At 39.6% G+C, this 19,499-nt stretch overlaps 1 protein-coding gene across 2 annotated transcripts in view; it reads left to right on the forward strand.

Annotated features, from left to right (window-relative positions):
* The first annotated feature begins 15 nt into the window (after positions 1–15).
* The window catches only part of HACL1 (2-hydroxyacyl-CoA lyase 1), a 72,351-nt gene continuing 52,867 nt past the window's right edge, over positions 16–19,499 (forward strand). For both annotated transcript variants that reach the window (XM_051963117.1, XM_051963116.1), the window contains exons 1-9: positions 16–199; positions 389–493; positions 4,564–4,604; positions 6,461–6,541; positions 8,527–8,599; positions 11,493–11,570; positions 12,877–12,971; positions 15,758–15,870; positions 17,186–17,321. In XM_051963117.1, the coding sequence (XP_051819077.1) occupies positions 113–199; positions 389–493; positions 4,564–4,604; positions 6,461–6,541; positions 8,527–8,599; positions 11,493–11,570; positions 12,877–12,971; positions 15,758–15,870; positions 17,186–17,321 (809 nt within the window). In that variant the 5' untranslated portion in view covers positions 16–112. The remainder of the gene's footprint in view (positions 200–388; positions 494–4,563; positions 4,605–6,460; positions 6,542–8,526; positions 8,600–11,492; positions 11,571–12,876; positions 12,972–15,757; positions 15,871–17,185; positions 17,322–19,499) is intronic.

Raw genomic sequence — 19,499 nt, forward strand, 5'->3', positions numbered from 1 at the left:
GTCAATCATAAAAAAGGCTGTTGGCCATTGGTGATAGCGGGCCCGGGGCGAAGGGAGGAGGGTTTAAAGGCGTAGGATTCCCTTCTCGGCCCGAGCCGTCACCTGAGGGAAGATGGCTTCGAATCGGGTGGCGGGAGACAGCGAGAACCTAAAGACGGTGTCTGGCGCCGAGGTCATTGCCCAGGCGCTGAAAAAACAGGTGAGAATGACCCGCGCGCGGAAGGGCGAGCCCGTTAGAGGGTCACTGGGGAATTCTTCGCGGACCTAGGCCACGACGGGTAAGGGTGGGGGTGGAGTGGGGTCCTTGATTCGGAGCCGGAGGGGAAAACTGACGGCGTGGGGGCGGGCAGCCACGCCCCCGCCGACCACCTGCTCCTCTCGCCCCTAGAACGTGGAGTACATGTTTGGCGTCGTGGGCATCCCCGTGACCGAGATCGCCGTGGCTGCCCAGGCGGTGGGCATCAAGTACGTCGGCATGAGGAACGAGCAGGCGGTGAGTGGGAGCCCCCTCCCCCCAACACCAGCTGGCCCCTAGCGCAGCCTCTCTTTTTACAGATTGGTAAACTGAGGTCAGAGAAAGGAGGGGACTGGCCCAACGGCAGCAGACCATCGTGGGTGGGATTCGCACTCAAGTCAAAATGCGGCTCCTTCTGGAAGACAAAGTGATGAGCCAGCGGCAGTGTAGTGAAATGATGCTCTGTGTGTGCGTAAATGTACTTGTGTGTTTATATAATATGTATAGATGTATTTACGTGCTTGTGTGCATACATTCATACACATCTATGTATATGTATATATATCATATGTAATTGCAAAGGAAACCAGTTGAAATACAGCTATCAAAATATTTTTTAAACATAAATGAGCAGACCCCACATTAACAACAGCACATAGACATTTATAAAACACTTTAAACTTTGCAAAGCTTTTCACATACATTCCCACATTTGAACCTCACAACAACACTATGAAGTAGGAATTACAGTTGCTATTTTTTTTTGGAAATTTTATTTAGTATTTAATTTTTCCTCAGCTACATGACAAAACAATTTTTCACATTCATTTTTAAAACTCTGAATTCCAAATCCTCTCCCTTCTTTCTTCCCCATCCCCTACTATTCATTGAGAAATCAATGTGATGTGAGTTACTTTGTAAAAGCTTGCTTCAATGTGTCTCCAGACATTATCAATTCTTTCTCTGGGGATGGATAACATTTTTCATCCAAAGTCCTTCAGAGTTATCGTGGATCATTGTATTGCTGAGAATAGTGAAATCATTCATAGTGGATCATCTTACAGTATTATTCTTACTTTGTATGCAGCACAGTTCACTGCTTGAGTTCATGGAGGACTTTGCAGGCTTTTCTGAGAGCATTCTATTCATCACTTGCCATAGAACAATATTCCATCATGATCACATACATAATTTATTCAGCATTTCTCAATTGATGGGCATCGCCTCAATAGGAATTACAGCTTTAATACTTTTATAGATGAGGAACTTGAAGTTCAAGAACATTGTGTCTTGCCCAAGGTTACTCGTTGAACATATGTGAAAAGTGGCTCTTGGTGACTTCCAGGACGGCAGTTCAGAGCTCCCAGAACCAGTCTTTTCTCTATAGATATTCCTGCTTCAGGCTGTTTGTGCTGATGAACTTTGAGTGGAACAGTTATGCCAGAAAGGGCTGTTATAAAGGAGTTATAAAGCAGTGAGGTCTTTACAATAAAGCTCTCTCACTTGGATCCTCCTATGGACCATTAGATGGCTGGGAATTTCACTTGTTAGATTTCCTTTGCAGGGTAGTCTAATAGAGAGAATCCTGGATTTGTAGACAGAGAACTCTGGTTCAATCTCTACCCCTTTCTTCCTTTTAGTCTTGCTGGATTTCCATTTTCTCCCCAGAAAATGAGGCTGTTGCACAAGATGATTTTTTTAGGTCCTTTCTAGTTTTAAATAGGTGATCCTATGAATGAAACAGAAAGGTTTAAGGGACATTCATTCTTTGAGTGAATACAGTATCTTCATATGATCTTAAAGCTACTTCATAATCAATTTCTTGTCTTTTTCCACAGGAAACTTACTGTTATATGTGATGTTCCAAGAACAATAATAATTTGCTTTTATTAATTATATTTATTTGTAAGAGAGGACATATAATCTAATAAATAGGGAGATGGCCTTGCAGTGAGAAAGACCTGGATTCAGACTCGATGCTTGTCTGCGGTATGACCCTGGGCAAATTAACCTTTTAGTACTTTAGGCAGATGGCTCACCAGAAGGACATAAAGGACAATTCTCTCTGGTAGTTCTAAGAAATGACAGCTCTGCAAAAAATATTACATAGGAATATTTTCTTCAGAAAATATAAATATAAGCAGGGCATAGTATAAGTCTTATTATTCTTGTATGGCAGATGAGGGAACTGCAACTCTGAAAATTGAGTTGATTTTCCTCCAGTAAAATGATTCAAGTTAGTCCTGAACTTAAACATAGGCCTCCTAACCCTAAAACCAGATAAGTTTTCACAATGTCATGGTTTTACTCTATTTTCACTGGTTTTATGTTCCCCTTATTGTCCAATTTCAATGTATAATAGAGCTCATGTCATATAAATTTTTAAGATCTGCAAAGCACTTTATGCATATTATCTCATTTGATCCTCCCAACAACCCTGTGAAAAGTTAAGTATTGCAGTTCTTGTGACTGAATGAATGTAAAAGCACTAAGTACTTACTCAGTGCTGAGTACTATGCTCAGAAGGAATACGAATACAGAAATTGAGGGTTCCTGCCCTCAAACAATATATGTTCTAATAGGGATTTGTTGTTGAGTCATTACAGTTTAACTCTTTGGAACCCCATTTGGGGTTTTCTTGGCAAAAATACTAGAGTGGTTTGCTATTTCTTTAGCTCATTTTGTAGTGGGGAGACTGAGGCAAACATGGTGAAGTGGCTTGCCCAGGGTCACCTAACTACCAAGTGTCTGAGGCTGGATTTAAACTGGTAAAGATGAATCCTCCTGACTCCAGGCCTGGTAATCTCGCTACTGTTTTCATTCTAATGGGGAAGAATTGGAAAGTGGGGTCCAGAGTAGGGCAGGTGAGTGGTCACTTTCTAGAACCCATTACCCAATGGGGCAGTAGGTGATCCAGGGTGAAAGCAGCCTGGTGTGGAAGGGGCTATCCCTATTATCATTGTCTTAACCAATAACAAATCATCTAACTTTGATAGTTAAACAGTAGTTAGGGAGTTGAGGCAGGGGAGCCTCTGAGTGTCCATGGCCATTAACCTGGAAGTGAAGTCTTTCCTGAATCTGGGTCTCACACTTCTCTTATGAAAACATGGTGCTTCTCAATCTATGGGTTGTGTATATGTTGTTAGAATGTGGTGTGATGTGCTTTCCCCCAGCCCCAGGCTGAGAATGACTTGCTTGTTTGGACTAGATTTTTAAATGTGTTTAAATGTATTAAAAATACAAAGTATGCACTAACTTTGGGAGATGTCTCAATCAGCCTCCACTTGAAAGAGTGATGAGGACTGGGATCCATGCCTAATTATTTAATGGATTATCTTTAACATGCTTTGCACGGCCTTATTTTTGGAGTTCAGTTTATTCTGAAATGGCCAGCACATTTACCATGTGTTGAAATTATTGTTGGCAGTAAGATGACATCAATAGCATACTTGGCTAGTTTTCCTTGAAAATAAATAAAAGTAGCAGCAATATGTAAAGAATTAGACTTCCAACATGGCCCTCTTCAACAATGAGATGAACCAAGTCAGTTCCAATAGAGCAGTAATGAACTGAACTAGCTACACCCAGGGAAAGAACTCTGGGAGATGACTATGAACCATTACATAGAATTCCCAATCCCTCTATTTTTGCCTGCCTACATTTTTGATTTCCTTCACAGGCTAATGCTACACTATTTCAAAGTCCGATTCTTTTTGTACAGCAAAATAACTGTATGGACATGTATACATATATTGTATTTAACTTATACTTCAACATATTTAACATGTATTGGTCAACCTGCCATCTGGGGGAGGGAGTGGGGGGAAGGAGGGGAAAAGTCGGAACAAAAGGTTTTGCAATTGTCAATGCTGAAAAATTACCCATGCATATAACTTGTAAATAAAAAGCTATAAATAATAATAATAAAAAAAAAGAATTAGGCTTCCAGACTCACAGAGTACCCAATGAACACATTGCAAAGTCAAGATTTAGCAAGACCAATGTTTTGTTCAGAGTTTAAATGTAAAACCCTACTTTAATGTTGTAGTCAAAAATGATTAACTGCCAGTCAATCTTAAAATGCTGAAAAACAGGCAGGAAATATTAATTAAATTCAGTTTGCAATAAATAGCTTTTCAATCAGTCAGTTATTGAATAAGCATATACTGTGTGCCAGGCCCACTGCTAAGCTTGAGATCGTAACAAGGGGGAAGAGTGGAAATGGCCTTTCGATGTGTACTACTTCAAGTTGAATGGGTCAGCATTGTAGTTCAGATGGTTCCAAGTGAGTGCCAATATGTCTTGAGTGTCTTTGTTGTTTTCCTTAGGCTTCTTATGCTGCCTCAGCCGTGGGATACCTAACAGGCAGGTAACGTGAACATTTCTATTTTGTTCTCATTGGTAACCATAGCTAACTGAGCAAATCCAGGGTCTGTTTTACAGTGGAAACATTACTTGTCAGGAAGAATTGGTGACAGTGGCACCTTTGTGCTGAGGGTGAGGAACAGGGACACTCTGCTTTCCAAAAGCAGGAGATCCAAAGAGAAAAATGAAGTCTCCTGTTCTTAAGGAACATACATCAGCAATCAAAATAACCTTAGTCACATACTCTGGTGTGTTTCCCCTTTCCTAAGCAAGCTATGCCTTGAGCTCAGGATTAAGTAGGATCCTTGGCCAGTCACAAGAAACTCCCAGAACCACTTCACTGGATCGCTTTGACCAGTACCAGTATCAATGTTCTCAGCATGGATAATGGCCTTTGTATCTGTGTTCTGGTCGTGAAACCTTGCAGTGAATCAGATTTGTCACATTGATGCTATTATCTCCCATTGTCAGGGCTACAGCTGACTGAGTGGCCAGAGGCACAAGGGTGGAGATTTGGCCACACTACAGTAGGTCCCCCTCCCTAGGGCCCAGCACATGTGTGTAATCAGCCTCCTTGCCCTTTCCCTCTCTTTGAAACTCACCTTTCTTCTGTCTATGGCCTAATCTGGCAGGTGAGAGGCTGCTTCCAGTCTGGGTGCCAGTTGTTACCTGGGAACAACAAGTAATATTGGCTTTTCCAACAGTTTTCCCCCAGTAAATCTTGTTCTTTATCCTATAAATAAAAACAGTTGTTTTCATCTTTTCCATTTTTCTTGATGATTTTTAAATAATAGTTGAGTGTTTTGATTCATAAAATAGCGAGCACTATTATCCTCCCAGTTACTCAGATTTCATAGTCACGCCTGACTTCCCGTTTCCTACTTCACCAGCTCCACCAAAGCGACCTTCCTGAATGTTGCTAAGTCATGGCCTGTCTCTTGGATCTAGCTCCTTTCCACTCCCATAGCTCCTAGCCTCATTCAGACCCTTGTCCCTTCTTATCTGTATTGCAATTTCCCAATTGATCTTGCCTCCAGCTGCTTTTCTCCAAGCTGCTAAAACAGTTCCTCTGAGATATTATTAGAAATATCTGATCCAAGGCCCTCCGACTCCTGTCTTAATCTAGAATAGAAAATTCATACTCCCAGAATTACAGAACATAGCCTTTGTGAGGGGCCTAATCATGATCCCCAATGTGAAGATCCAAGAGTGACTGGGTACTGGGCCTCTACAGACCTCCAGGGAGGGGAACCTAGGAGGGGTACTTCTGGCCCTCAAGTCTACCCTCTACAACCACCTGCAGCCAGGCTTCCTCTCCCATTCCACAGCTTCTCAGACACTTGACAAGATTTTCTTCTTCAAACCAAACACCTCGGCACCTCCTTTGTTTCATAAACTCAAAGCCTTTTACCCTTCTGGTTTCCATTCTTTGGAAACGCTCTTACTCATCAATTTCCTTAAAATACTCTGCTCACAAAGGAGCCCAGTTCTCTTGATAAGCATTTGAGTGCCTGGTACATGTGGAGTGTTGTACTAAAAACTCTGGAGATCCAAAGAGAAAAATGAAGTCTCCTGTTCTTAAGGAACATACATCAGCGGTCAAAATAACCTTAGTCACATACTCTGGTGTGGTTCCTCTTTCCTAAGTAGAAATACAGCTGAAAAAGGCCTAAAATAACACTGAAATTTCCATGGAGATTTGCATGTTTGTTTATAAAGTGATTTGTTATTAACATTTGTTTGGCACTTTTAAGATCTAAGGAGCTTTCCCTCTACATATAATCTATATTTACATATAAATAAATATATATATATTAATCATACCCACACTCCTCCTAATTCATTATGCTTTTCTTTCAGGCCAGGAGTTTGCCTTGTGGTTTCTGGTCCAGGTCTTATCCATGCACTCGGTGGAATGGCAAATGCAAACATGAACTGTTGGTAATTCCGTTTAAATTAAATCTTTTTTTCCAAGTTCAGTAATTTTTTTTAAATCCTTACTAAATGTGATTGTATGCATAGTAAAGAGAACTACTCCTCAAGAGAGTGAACCCTCAGTCTCACTAGTTTTGCCCAGATTTGGGGGCTGAAAGAAACTTGAGTTGGCCTTTATTTCTTATCTGAGAAGAATTTGTTGTCCAGAGTAGGGAAGGGCCTTATCCAAAGGCTTAAGAAAGCCTTGATGTATTCAGTGCTTTGATCACTGTGAAATGAAATTAAAATGAGGATGTAGCCATGAGTGTATGAAAATGCCAGAAGTCCTTGGACTGAAAGATAGTGCATCCATCTGACACTGGCTTTTATATGTTTTGGGGCCATTATTCATTCTTTGTAGGAAGTAACATTCTAGCTTTGGACTCGATCTTCTTTGGAAGACAAAGCTAGTGGAATAAAGACCTAAAAATGGAAAGGAGAATATGACCTAATGAAGAGGAAAGTGAGTGAAAGCAGGAAAACAATGCACACAATGACCCCAATACTGTCAACAGAATCAAAAACCCAAATTGACTGCATTGTAGATCATAGTGACCAAGTTTGACCTGGAAAGTGAGTGGAAAGAATATTCTCCTTTTTCTTTTTCTACAGAGGTGGAGGGCTGTGTTGGGGTCATGTTGTATCTCTTCTGACATGATCGAAATGTTACTTATTTTTTTGCTGAAGTTCCTCTCCCCCCTTTTAATCATTGTTACAAGGCATGACTTTCTAGTTAAGGGAAGAGAGACATATTTGGAAATGAAAGTGATATAAAAACAAAGGGAGCAAATTTTTTAAATGGTTTAAAAGGGACAAGGGTTATCTTTCAGATAGGAGGATTCTAGTTCTAAATGCCATGTAGCCTGAAGGAAAGCCTGGAGTGTTTCTTGTTATGACCTAGGTATACTCATTGAAGCAGTTAAATACATAAAGCTGGGGAGATTGCTAATAGGACTAGAACCATGAGACAAATGTAATGATATCAGTAATATAAAAGGTGCACTTGACCTGGGCCTCAGACAAGGAAACCAGATGGGTACCTCGAGTGCTCCTGGCTTGGCTGGGGGGGAGAGGGGACCCTTAGTGGAAAGGGACAGAGAGGAGAGCTGGAATATCATGTGGGAGGCACATCCAAAAGGCCCCTCTGCCTGGACTCCCCATGTGTGAAAGGGAGCAGTGTGTAATGGACACTCCAGAGGCCAGCCTGGCCTGGCCAGGAAAGGATTTACAGACCAACCAGCAGGCTAGGGAATCACCAGTGTGCAAGAAGCCGGAAAGTAACCTGCTCAGTACCCGTGCTGTCAGAAGAGAATTGGGAGGCTCTTGCAGTAGTACAGGGCCTGCTCTGGCTTGGTGGCCCTGGGAGGAGATTCAGGCGGAAGAGTATCACCTATGGGAAATACCAGACTGAGTCACGTTCCCTTTCAGGCATCCCCTGGCCCTCTGAGAGCTCACTCTACAAGAAGTGTTTACATTTCTTTCCCCAATGACATTGTTATGACAGGACTTCTTTGAATAAATGTTTGTTTTATGGATGAAATGGAGAGAGTATGGTGAGCACTGGCTTTGGCATCAGAGGCCCTGTGTTCAGATGTCCTCCCTGCCACTTCCTGTCCCTGGGAAGCCGGTGGGTAGGTCCTTTGATCTTTCTGTGTGCTCCACTGTTTCTAAAGTGTCTCCCAACTTTAACCCTCCATTTGGTTCTATGAGGAATATATGATTTGATGCTGTTCTCCTGTCTTTTTGTCTCGTAGATCCCTCACAGTACCTCAAGCCCTTCTCCCTCTCCCTCCCCCCCCATGTCCTCTACTCTATTAACACTCAGCCGTCTACTCAGGTTGGACATGTTTAGTGCAAAGCTTTTCAGCTTGTCTCCTTTTTATCGTTCTTAGAATCAACCACTCAGGGGAATTTTAGGAAATTTATCTTTGTTTTAAAATATTTTATTTCAGGCCTCTGATTGTTGTTGGTGGATCTTCTGACTGTAATCAAGAAATGATGGGAGCCTTCCAGGAGTTCCCCCAGGTACTTGGCCATAATTAGCTTCATGTAGCATGTAGCATTCAGTGTAAAATTCAGTCTTATTCCTTAATGCCATTGCTTGTGTCTGAGCTGCAGACTTTGGAGAAAATGAGTCCATGCAGAAAGACACACAAATCCACAAATAAGTGAACCTGCCTTCTGGGGACTGAATAAATCCTCTCTTTCATCTATGTGTGTTAAGTCTTTTTCAGGAATATATAGATGTTCTTGTAAATTCAAGTAGAATACACATTAATTTTAAAATGTTATTGGAGTTGGTAGTTTTTTTAATGTATTTTTCTTAATCATTTGATACTAATTGTGTAAACTTTTGGGGAGGGAGAAATTCAAAAAACATTGAGAATAACATGGGTTCCTCGACTTCCAAAAGATTTCAAACCTCTGATGTTTCCTCTCCTACCAGTGTTTTGCTATATTGCTTCACTGCCTGCAATCTCATTAAAAAACACCAGAAGCAACCCTGATGAATGACTCTCTTATCTTAATGCTCAGATGAATTCTAGGACAAAAGTGTTTTGTGGCTAGGACTCAGAAGACCCATGGAAGAATCCAGGGTACAGAGGGATTCTCTCATGGATGCTGAAATGCCATCTCTGGGGGTCCTTGTGAGGGATACATTAAATCCTGGAATATTGCAAAGCTTCCTAGAAGCATCCATACAGAAACACCAAGAATGTGTCTGTTAGCCTGTGATATCCATTTGGATGGGCAGCCTCGTCCCTTGGTGGGTGTCTCAGGAAGGCAAGACTGCTGCATTCCTGTGGGTTAGGCGCACAGTTAAACAGGAGAACATTGCTCAATTGCCTTCAGGAACTTGGAAGGCTTCTTTAATAATTTCAAGCTTCCTGGAAGCCCTGTCTTAACTTAACATCAACATTCTACCAGAGTTGCTGGATGGCAGCAAGATTTGGAATAAATTTGTCTCTGCAGAATTAAAACTGAATGTCATATAGAGAGCACTGGACAAGTACGTGGCAGATGGGAGTGAGCCACAGGCAGGAAGGAACTTTGAAGAAGAAAGTACTAAAAAAAAGTCTTGGAGAAATAATGGTTTAGGCAGAGAAGAGAGGCTGGTGGTGAGGGTGAGAGCCAGCAGGCGTCCAAGACAAGTGTTCCAATAGCAGGAAAAAATTGAGGAAATCTTTAGCACATTAGTTTGTTACCCTGTGGTGGATGAGCAGGGCTGTGAAACTCCAAATCAGTGAAATCACAAAACCACTTGAATAATGAGTGTCTCATCCCTTCAGATAGATGCACTTAACAGATGCTGCTTCTTGTTGGTAATAGAAGATAAAACTGAAGAAGGCAGATCAGAGACAGACACCAGGCATGCCTAAGGGCCAAAGGTTTTTGTGCAGATGAACCCAAGCAGGAAGGACAAATGGCAATTTCATCAAATGTGTGCATTGGGTAGGTGCAGGAAGGCTGATCAGAGCAGGAGACACAGAAACTGATGCAACTGTGCAGATAAAAGATCATGGGAATCTGAGCCAGCCTGTGAGCATTGTGAGTAGAGAGGAGGACAAAGGGCAAAGGGCAATGTGGAAATAAAAAGATTAGGACTTGGCAACTGCTGAGACACTAGTGGGGAGGAATAGTGATGAGTCGGATAGGATCACGGTCAAGGGCCTGGGAAGACTGAAACTTGAGAAGAGAGGTCAATATAATTGGGGTTGGGGAACAACCCCAAGTTCTGTTTTTGACCTGACCAGTATGGGGGACTGGTAGGATAGCCAAGTGGAGTGGTCCACAGGCTGTTAGTGCTGCCAGACTGGAAGTTAGGAAAGAAACAGAGATTTAGGACATTTTATTTGGTGGCTCACATCCCCAGGACATGAATGATTCTTAAAGTAAATATTGAATGAATATTTAACCTGAAAGAATGTTTTTATTCATCAATTCAAAGAAACAAAAACAACTTAATTTTAAATAACAATTGACTTCATTTTTGAAATACAACTTTAAAAATAAGACACACACACACACAAAAAAAATCCTTATATGAAGGTGTGACCAACATGCTAAAAGAGGTTTACTGTATTATTTTCATTGTTGTAGTCAACATTTACATAGCACTTCAAGGTTTGCAAAGCACTTTACCTAATTTTTTTCACTGATCTGATTGCCTGGAAAGTAAATACTATCACTCAGCATCCTCATTTTATAGATAAGGAAATTGAGGCTGAGAAGTAAATAAATTTGTCCGGGGTCACACTGGACTACTGAATAGCTGAGCAGGTAATGTATCCTTCTAGCAAAAAGTTATTTGGCTGCCTTGGGGTGATAATCAAAACTATGAAAGAACAGGACAGAGAAATGGAGAGGGGCAAGGATGCAACCGTGGAAGACATCCACATTTAACCTACACCTCTTGTTCTTTAACTTCCAGGAATCCTTGATCCTGCTTCTATCTCACTATCAGCTTTAAAATATTTTCCTAGCATTTTATACTTACCATGATTGAGTTTGATGTTTGGAGAAACGCTGAGTTCTGGAAAAGTGGAAATACTAGATGATTTCAGATTTCTCTTTGCCAGTTTAGAAATATTGTCCTTAATACAAAAGACTGTTGCTTCTTCATAGAGCTGCACAGGACTTAAGAAGGTTTTGTGGTTCAGATCCTTTCTTTTATAGCAAAGGAACTGATGCCCAGAATGGTTGCCCAAAGATAAGGAGGCAGGGTATGAATCCAGGCCCTCTGCTTCCAGAGCCTTAATCTTTAAGTTCTATTGATTATTATTTTGGGGTATTAACCATTTATATTCTGTTACTTGCTACTGTAATGGAAAGCCATGATTATTATTTTTGTTTCTATGTAGAAGAATATTGTGGTTGGTGGATTGAATTTGAACCCTTTCTCTTTTTTTGTATATAGGTTGAAGCTTGTAGATTATACTGCAAGCTGTCTGTCAGACCAAGCAGTGTAGAAGCTATTCCCTTTGTTATTGAAAAGGTATGGTATAGAATTGTAAGTTGTCCATAATTTGGGAGTTATTTTTAATGCTTGAAAGCTTGTTAATGTCCTTCCAGTTAGTAAAATATAACAAATAGGAACATTGCCAGATACTTTAAAAATGAGTTGCTTTTCATGGACTATTAATTTTGCCTGTTGCATCTTTTAAAGATGTTTAACATTTCTCTTGATTAAAGAAACAGCATAATATGCACCAGAGAACAAAAGTTCTTCATAAAAAAATATTTTGTTCACCTTCCATGGTCCCAACCTGTATGTTCCATACTGGTAATACTCTTTATAGTTGAGAAAAGAGTTGAGGTAAATGATGAACACTTTTAATATTACCTTACAAGAGAAATGCTGATGACCAACTTTGATATGGGTAATTCCATACTGAGCTGACTCTAAACAGTGAGGCACAGAAATTCATCCACAGAGTTGACAGGCCACAGCTACCTTTGCTGGGGAGACAGCATAAAAATTTTTGAATGCAAAAATGTGAATTCATGACAGTAGGTCATTTTTAAGAGTAAAAATAATGAGAAATAAGACTTAAGACCTCAGTAATGTAGATTGATCTTCCTTTTAATTAAAGACAGTGTCATTGGAGAGAAATTTTAGTTTCATTCTATTTTTGATTGGGTTTTTCCCCCATTTGTTTGCCTCCCTTTCCTCAGCTATAAAATAGGAATAACAGCACCTATATCAAAAGCTTGCTGTAAGGATCAAGTGAGATAATAGTTGCAAAGCATTTAGTGCAGGGCGTAGTATATAGTCGGTGCTATAGAAATATTCCCTCGCTTTCCCCACCAATAATAACAATTTGCCTTTATATTAGCACTTGAAGGGTTTGTGATTGTCACAGTAACACAGATGGGAAAACTATGGGAGAGAGAGAGGTGCACTGTCTTTTCCAGGGTCCCGCTAATAGGTCTGAGGTGGGATCCACATGAATTTCCAAATCCCAAGGCCAACATCCTAGATAATTCATTTGTCTACTTTTACTCTAATTTTCAGTATGGTCCAAATATAGGCTATATTTCCTCTCCAAATCTGGCTTGCAAGGCTTCAGTGTGAGCCATAATTATTATTTTCCATTGTGGGCTCAGTGTAATTTGTTACCTTTTCAAAGATCTCTCATTTTGGACATGAAACCTGTGTTACTAATATAGTATTAAATAAGCTGGGAAATTTAGAAAATTATTCATTTCATAACATTAAAAGAGAAAATAAAATAAAATCATGTAGATTAAGATCTTTAAAAATACTAATATGTGCCTCTACTATTTTGCAATAAATTTAGGCTGTGAGAACCAGTATTTATGGTCGACCAGGTGCCTGCTATGTTGACATACCTGGAGACTTTGTGAACTTACAAGTGAATGCAAGCTCTATAAAGTGAGTAATTGTTAGAGTGAAACTTTTCTAATTAGATTAAAGTATTTCCAGATATTTGACTTACCTTACAAGAAATAACAATCAAGGTTTTTTTTTTTTTTTTTTTTAAGTTTCTTTAATCCTTTAAGCCTATTTCCTTTTAATTAAATTGAGCCTTGCATAGAGGCTAATTTCATTTTATTATTGTATTTCTATGTTAGCTTTTCACATTTTGTGTGGGAATATGCTGATTTTGAATGTCATGATGTAGCTTCTGAAAGATTTAGATCAAGCTGATGATGAATGTGATTATATCGAGGAGAAAGCCAAGGATTTAGGAAGGGCTCAACCTAGAGATGAGGCTCTGCCACCAACATGATTTTGGACTATTCACCTTACCTCGGGGGGGGTCAATTATTCCTTGCCTTTGTGGGTAAAATGGTTTGTGTTGACTTTTCCTGCTCTAAGGTTCTGTGATTATGGAAAGTATCTGAATTCAACTTTTGGTTAAAAGGATCATAATAGAAAGGGCATTTTGATTCTTTTTTTCCCCCAATAAAATGATTCTACTGTAACATTTAGAGAATAATAGCGAGCTACTTAATAATGTATTTGTTATCTCTAGAAAGTAGTTACCCACACTCTCCACAAGTTTTGTTTTGTTTGTTTTTTCACAGTAACCAGAGATTATGTCAGTTCAGAGAACCATTGGGGTTATTTTATATTGTGAAATACTAGCATTATCTACCTAAAAGTCTTACTTTGACACCTAACTAATTCTGGCATGGAAGAGAAGGACTGGATCATGGATCCCACTGCAAGATGGTGTTTTTAAATACAGAATAGAAAATACAGATAATTACCAAAAAAAAAAAAAGTTACATTGAAAGAATTGTATAATCTCAGTGTGACCCACAATTATTTTTTTTCTCTAAAGTTAACAAATCTAAGAGGTCATCTTAGTAAAGCACAATCCTGATGAGCTTGTGTCTGAAGCCTATCCTAGCTCCATGTGTGTATGTATATATATATATATATATACACCACACATATTTGGGGAGCTGTAACAACTCTGACATTCCCTGATTTGGAATTTGTGTTGATAGAGTGGTTGTCAATACTGGTGGAATGATAGCTCCTTGAAGTATAGAAGATCTACATCTAGAGCTGTTTACTGAAAGAAAAAAGAAATTAGTCTCTCACATCTGAGCCTTCTTTGGGGTCAGAATTTCAGGATAGTATTCAATCTCATTTCAGTACATGACTCTCTTTTGTTTCAACCTTAAAAAAACAACAACAACAACAAAAAAAAACAGATCAACCCACAATAGTGTTATGCTTGCTTCATTCTCCCTTGCATTTCTTTATCTTGTTCACCACTTTAAAAAGCTTAGGACACCATTTAGCCCTTCCCATTTCCTTTCATTGAATGAATGAAAAAGCATTTAGGAAGCACTTAAAATGTACACAACACTGCTAGGCACAAATAGACCAGTAAGCCCCTACTCTCAAGAAGGTCACATTCTCCTAGAAGAGACAACAAGTAGAGAAATTTGTGGGGCAGGTGGAAAGGTCAGTCCCATGGTGGGTTAAAGGGGCAGGACAAAAGCAGATGGTCCTGTCTCTGCTTTAATGTCAGTTCCACTGACAAAATCGAATCTGTTCGTGATCTCGAAGCATTTGAGAATGTCAAGGACTTTGGTGGAAAGAACTTTTTCCAGCCCTAGAGCTTCAGCAATAGTTCCTTGGTTTCATCTTTATGGGGATTGCTTCCCAGGGCAGTGACAATGGGGGCTCAGCTAGAAGGTGGTTCCTCTCGTAGGATTCTCGGGCTTGCCTGTCAGGCGGTGGAAGCTGGGCAGCACGTGGCATTGGTGTGAGGGATATGAGTCCTTTCATCACCGTGATTGTTCCCCTTGATAATGACTGGAGGTCCAGGCAGGAAGCAGGATTTATGGTCAAAATTGCTATTCCTGATACCCTAAAATTCAGGGTATGGCTGGGCACTTTCCATTTGATCTAAGGGTAGGTAGTAGTTGAGGAAATATTGCTGGTATCAGTTATCTGGCGATTGCTGTCCCCATCTTTCCCTTAGGATGCCCTGATGATGCAGCCAAGGCTGGCTGTAATAATATTGACTTGCCTAGAACATTGTAATTTTTTCTTTGTCTCAGAGAACCATGCTGTATCAGCTAGGCTGGTTTGCCTGTCTGAATAATCTCATCAGAAACTACTGTATTGACCAAAAAAAAAAAAAAAAAAATACTCTATTTCCTTCCTCGGCTGTAAAACAGGGATCATAATGGCACCTACCTCCCAAAGGTGTTGTGAGCATCACCTGAGAGAATATTTTAGAAGTGCTTGCTTAGTTAGCACAGTGTCTGGCATACAGTGGGTGCTGAAGAAAACCTTGTTTCCTTCCTTAAGGCCCAAATTTACCAGGGAACATTTCTGTAGGTGGGAAAATCAGACAAAGCAGGCTCGCTACTCAGGTGATGCTATTCGTCTATGCAGTGGAAAATGATTAGGAATAGAATAAAACCTTAGGGTTTTTTTTTCCCTCTTAGTCCAACTTATTTAGGCGTATTTTGACTTAAAAACCAATGATTGTGCATTTATTTAATAGATAAAAATTATGTCTAAATATAATGACCAACTTTGACCTTTTCCCACTTTAACTTCCTCTTTAATGGTCTAACATTAGGCAGTTCAGTGCAAAGGCAGGCCAGGAAGTCAGGCTTGTTAGTGTTCGAAGGCTGAAGACCCTTGTTTTATTTGATAACACAAGTGAAGGTTCTTTTTGGCAGATATGTGGGATGCTGCCTGCCCCCTCCAGTTAACATGGCAGATACTTCTGCCGTATCTGCAGCAGCATCCATCATCCGGAACGCAAAGCAGCCCCTCCTTATCATCGGAAAAGGTAATGAATGAATTTTCGAACTCGAAAATGCCTGTGAATTCCATTGGGAAATTTCCAGTCTTCTTTGCTGGTCACTCTTTTACAGTCACTCTTCATGATCCCATAAGGGGCTTTTACTGGCAAAGATATTGGTGGAGTTTGCCATTTCCTTCTCCAGCTCACTTTACAGATGAGGAAATTGAGGCAGACATACTTTAGTGTCTTACTCAGGATAAGTTTCCTAGCCTCACACTTACTTATCAAACAATTCCATAGGAAATTGGAATACAATTTTTTTATCCATTGACCACATGTGTTAGTTATGTGATAGGGTTACCTGTGGATTCCAAGAGTTTTTTTTTTTTCTTAAGAAATTCTCACATAAAAGATTTTCAGAAAATTGTGAACAAAGCAGTAGATTACAAATTTCTTCTCTGAATCAGACATTTTTCCTAAGTATTTTTGGGTATCTCAGTCTCACCCATAGGAGCCCCCAGAAGCTAGAGAACTGGCCTTACTCTGGTATCCATCACTTCACTTCATTTCACTTCACTCTCAGTGGCCAAATACCATGAGATGTAGACGAGCACTGCTTTGCAGGCACATGGGGGCTTTCTTCACCGGGAAATCACAAGTCTGGAAAATAAAAATTAACTGATGTGTTTTCTTTCTCCAAGTTCTTAGTATTATATTCATCTATGTGAAAAATAATTATGCCTGAAAAATCAATGAATGTATTAGATACTTGGGCATAGTGAAAACAGAATCAGTAAAAGATTGAAGATAAAGAGTATTTGGGGATAATTCAGATAAAGTAATTTTTTTTCAAGTATTTAAAAAGAAAACCAAAATCATAGCAATCATTTTAGAATAATACTTAATAGAGAGAGGAGGATCAGGTGTGGTATTTCATGCCTGTAATCCCTGCTCCTGGGAGAAGCTTTGATTGGTTTTAGTGGATTGCTTGAGCTCGGGAACTCTGTCCTTTATGGACTATGGTAATAAAGTGTCTGCACTAAGTCCACAATCAATATGATGAGCTCTGGGATGGAGGAGCAAAGGAGGGCATCAGATTGCCTAAATGGGGTGGGGTGAACCTGCCCAGATCAGAAGTGGAGAAAATTAAAACTTCCATGCTGATCAGTTGAGGGATTAGGATCCTCTGTGGCTGCTGCTCCTCCAGCCAGGGGAAGTTAGGAAGAAAAAAAAAATTTAAGAGGTAAGAAGAAAAACATCCTGGCATGTATAAACAAGTAATTCTCCATGAGTTGTAGAGGAGATGTTTACGCAAAGGTTACCCAAGGAGCTTTTCCCATATTTCTTGTTCTGGTTCCAGGTGCTGCTTATGCACATGCTGAAGAGAACATCAGAAAACTGGTCGAGCAGTGTGGCTTGCCATTTTTGCCCACACCCATGGGTAAAGGTGTTGTTCCCGACAACCATCCCAACTGTGTGGCTGCAGCCAGATCCAGGTTGGTGGGATGCCAAATTGTAAATTCTACAGGTGGTTTAACGTCATCTAGGTTTTTATGACCCTAATGAATCCAGGAAGAATTCATTAAAAGAATTGAACAGAATATCATGCAATGAAATCACAGCCATCTTTTTTTTTTTTTTTTTAATTATAACTTTTTATATACAAAATATATGCATGGGTAATTTTTCAACACTGATCCTTGCAAAACCTTCTGTTCCAAAAGGTTTGACAATTGTCAATGCTGTAAAATTACCCATGAATATAACTTGTAAATAAAAAGCTATTAAAAAAAAAACCTTCTGTTCCAATTTTTCCCCTCCTTCCCTCCACCCCCTTCCCTAGATGGCAGGTAGTCCCATACATATTGAATATGTTAAAGTATATGTTAAATACAATATATGTATACATATTTATACAGTTATCTTGTTGCACAGGAAAGATCGGATTTAGAAAGAAGATAAAAATAACCTGAGAAGAAGAAAATAAAAATACAAGCAAACATTAATAGAAAGAGTGAAAATATTATGTCATCACACCCATCTTTTTAATCAGTCCTAAAACACCCTGCAGCTCAGCTCTACTGTATAATGAAAATAGGCTTCCTTTGACAGTTATTATGAAACCAATTGAAGTAAGCTTAAGAAAAAAATATGTGTGGCGAGCCATAATTGCCCCACCATTCCATCCTGCCAATAAGTTAATAGGGAGTATATTTGGAAACATCATAAATGTGCTTATTGCTGAGATCAATGAAAAACTTTTAGAGCTTGTTGGCTGTGTATCTGCCAACTGGGAGTCATGTGCCAGTCCTTCAAGTGGACTCAAAACTTGACTTTGTATGTCATCTGAACATTGAAGGGTCTGGGGATATTTGGCCAGGAAAGAAAAGACTTGGGGGTTGGGGGAGCCATAATAACTGTTGTTAAATATTTGATGTAGAAGAGAGGAAAGAGCTGGATTCTATTTGTTCCCAGAATACAGAATTGGAAGAAACCACTAGGAATAGCAAAGAGACAAATATAGTTGGATAGAAGAAAAAGCTTTCTGATAAGTAGAGGGATTCAGAAGTGGAATGGGCCATCACAGAGGGTGGTGAAGACGTGACCCCCTCACTGGATGTCTTCATGCCAAGGCTGAATGTTTGCCACCCATGTTGTAGAGAGGAATTTTTTTTCATGGATTGCTGAAATCCTGTGATCTTTTTTCCTAGTTCCTGGACAGTAAAACTGTAGTCATAGTAATGATGTTGATGATGACGATAAGAATTAGTTTTTATATAGCATTTTAAGATGTACAAAGCACTTTGCAAATATGGTTTCACTTTACATACCCTCTCCAGATGATGCTATTATTCATCCCTATTTTATAGTTGAAGAAACTGAAACTAGAACAGATCAGGTGATTTTTCCAGTCACTCATCTTATAAATTGTCTGAGGCCACATTTGAACTGTAGACTCAGCACTCTATGTATTGTACCCCTTAGCTGCTATAAACTATTCCATTAATTCAGATTTTGTCATAAGCCTTTAAGTACTATAACCTAAATTACAAACTGACACACTACTTAAAATAATTAATCATTGCTGCATTGTGCACAAACTATATTGCATTCTCTACATTTTTTGGCTGTTGATTAAATCAGATTTCATAGGACTTAGATCTAGAAAGCTTTTATTAGTAATTAGTGTGTACTTGAAATTTATAAAATCATTTCTCTAGAAATAATCTGAAGCAGCTAGGTGGCACAGAGGACCGCTGGGCATGGAGTTAGGAAAGTTCCTCTGAGAGCAAGTCTGGCGTCAGACACTTTCTAGCTGGGTGACTAGGCAAGTCACTTCACCCTGTTTGCCTCAGTTTCCTCATCTGTAAAATGAGCCAGAGAAGGGAATGGCAAACCATTCCAGCATCTTTGCCAAGAAAACCCCAAATGTAGCCACGAAGGTCTGATGACTGAAAAACACCTGAACATAAGAAATAACCCTAACTCAGATTTTTTATGTTTTAGGCCGACCTTGAAGTTGTCCTACATAAATTATTTTTTAATGCATTTGTTATTGAATTTAACAACCATTTGCACAGTGTTGTACTATGTTCTGGAGATAATAAAAATAGAATCAGATGTAGTCTGATTAGAAAATGAATGTAGCAACAAGAGCCTTTAGAGTAGAGTGC

This window comes from Antechinus flavipes, chromosome 5 (assembly GCF_016432865.1).
Source record: "Antechinus flavipes isolate AdamAnt ecotype Samford, QLD, Australia chromosome 5, AdamAnt_v2, whole genome shotgun sequence".
Taxonomy (NCBI): Eukaryota; Metazoa; Chordata; class Mammalia; order Dasyuromorphia; family Dasyuridae; genus Antechinus; species Antechinus flavipes.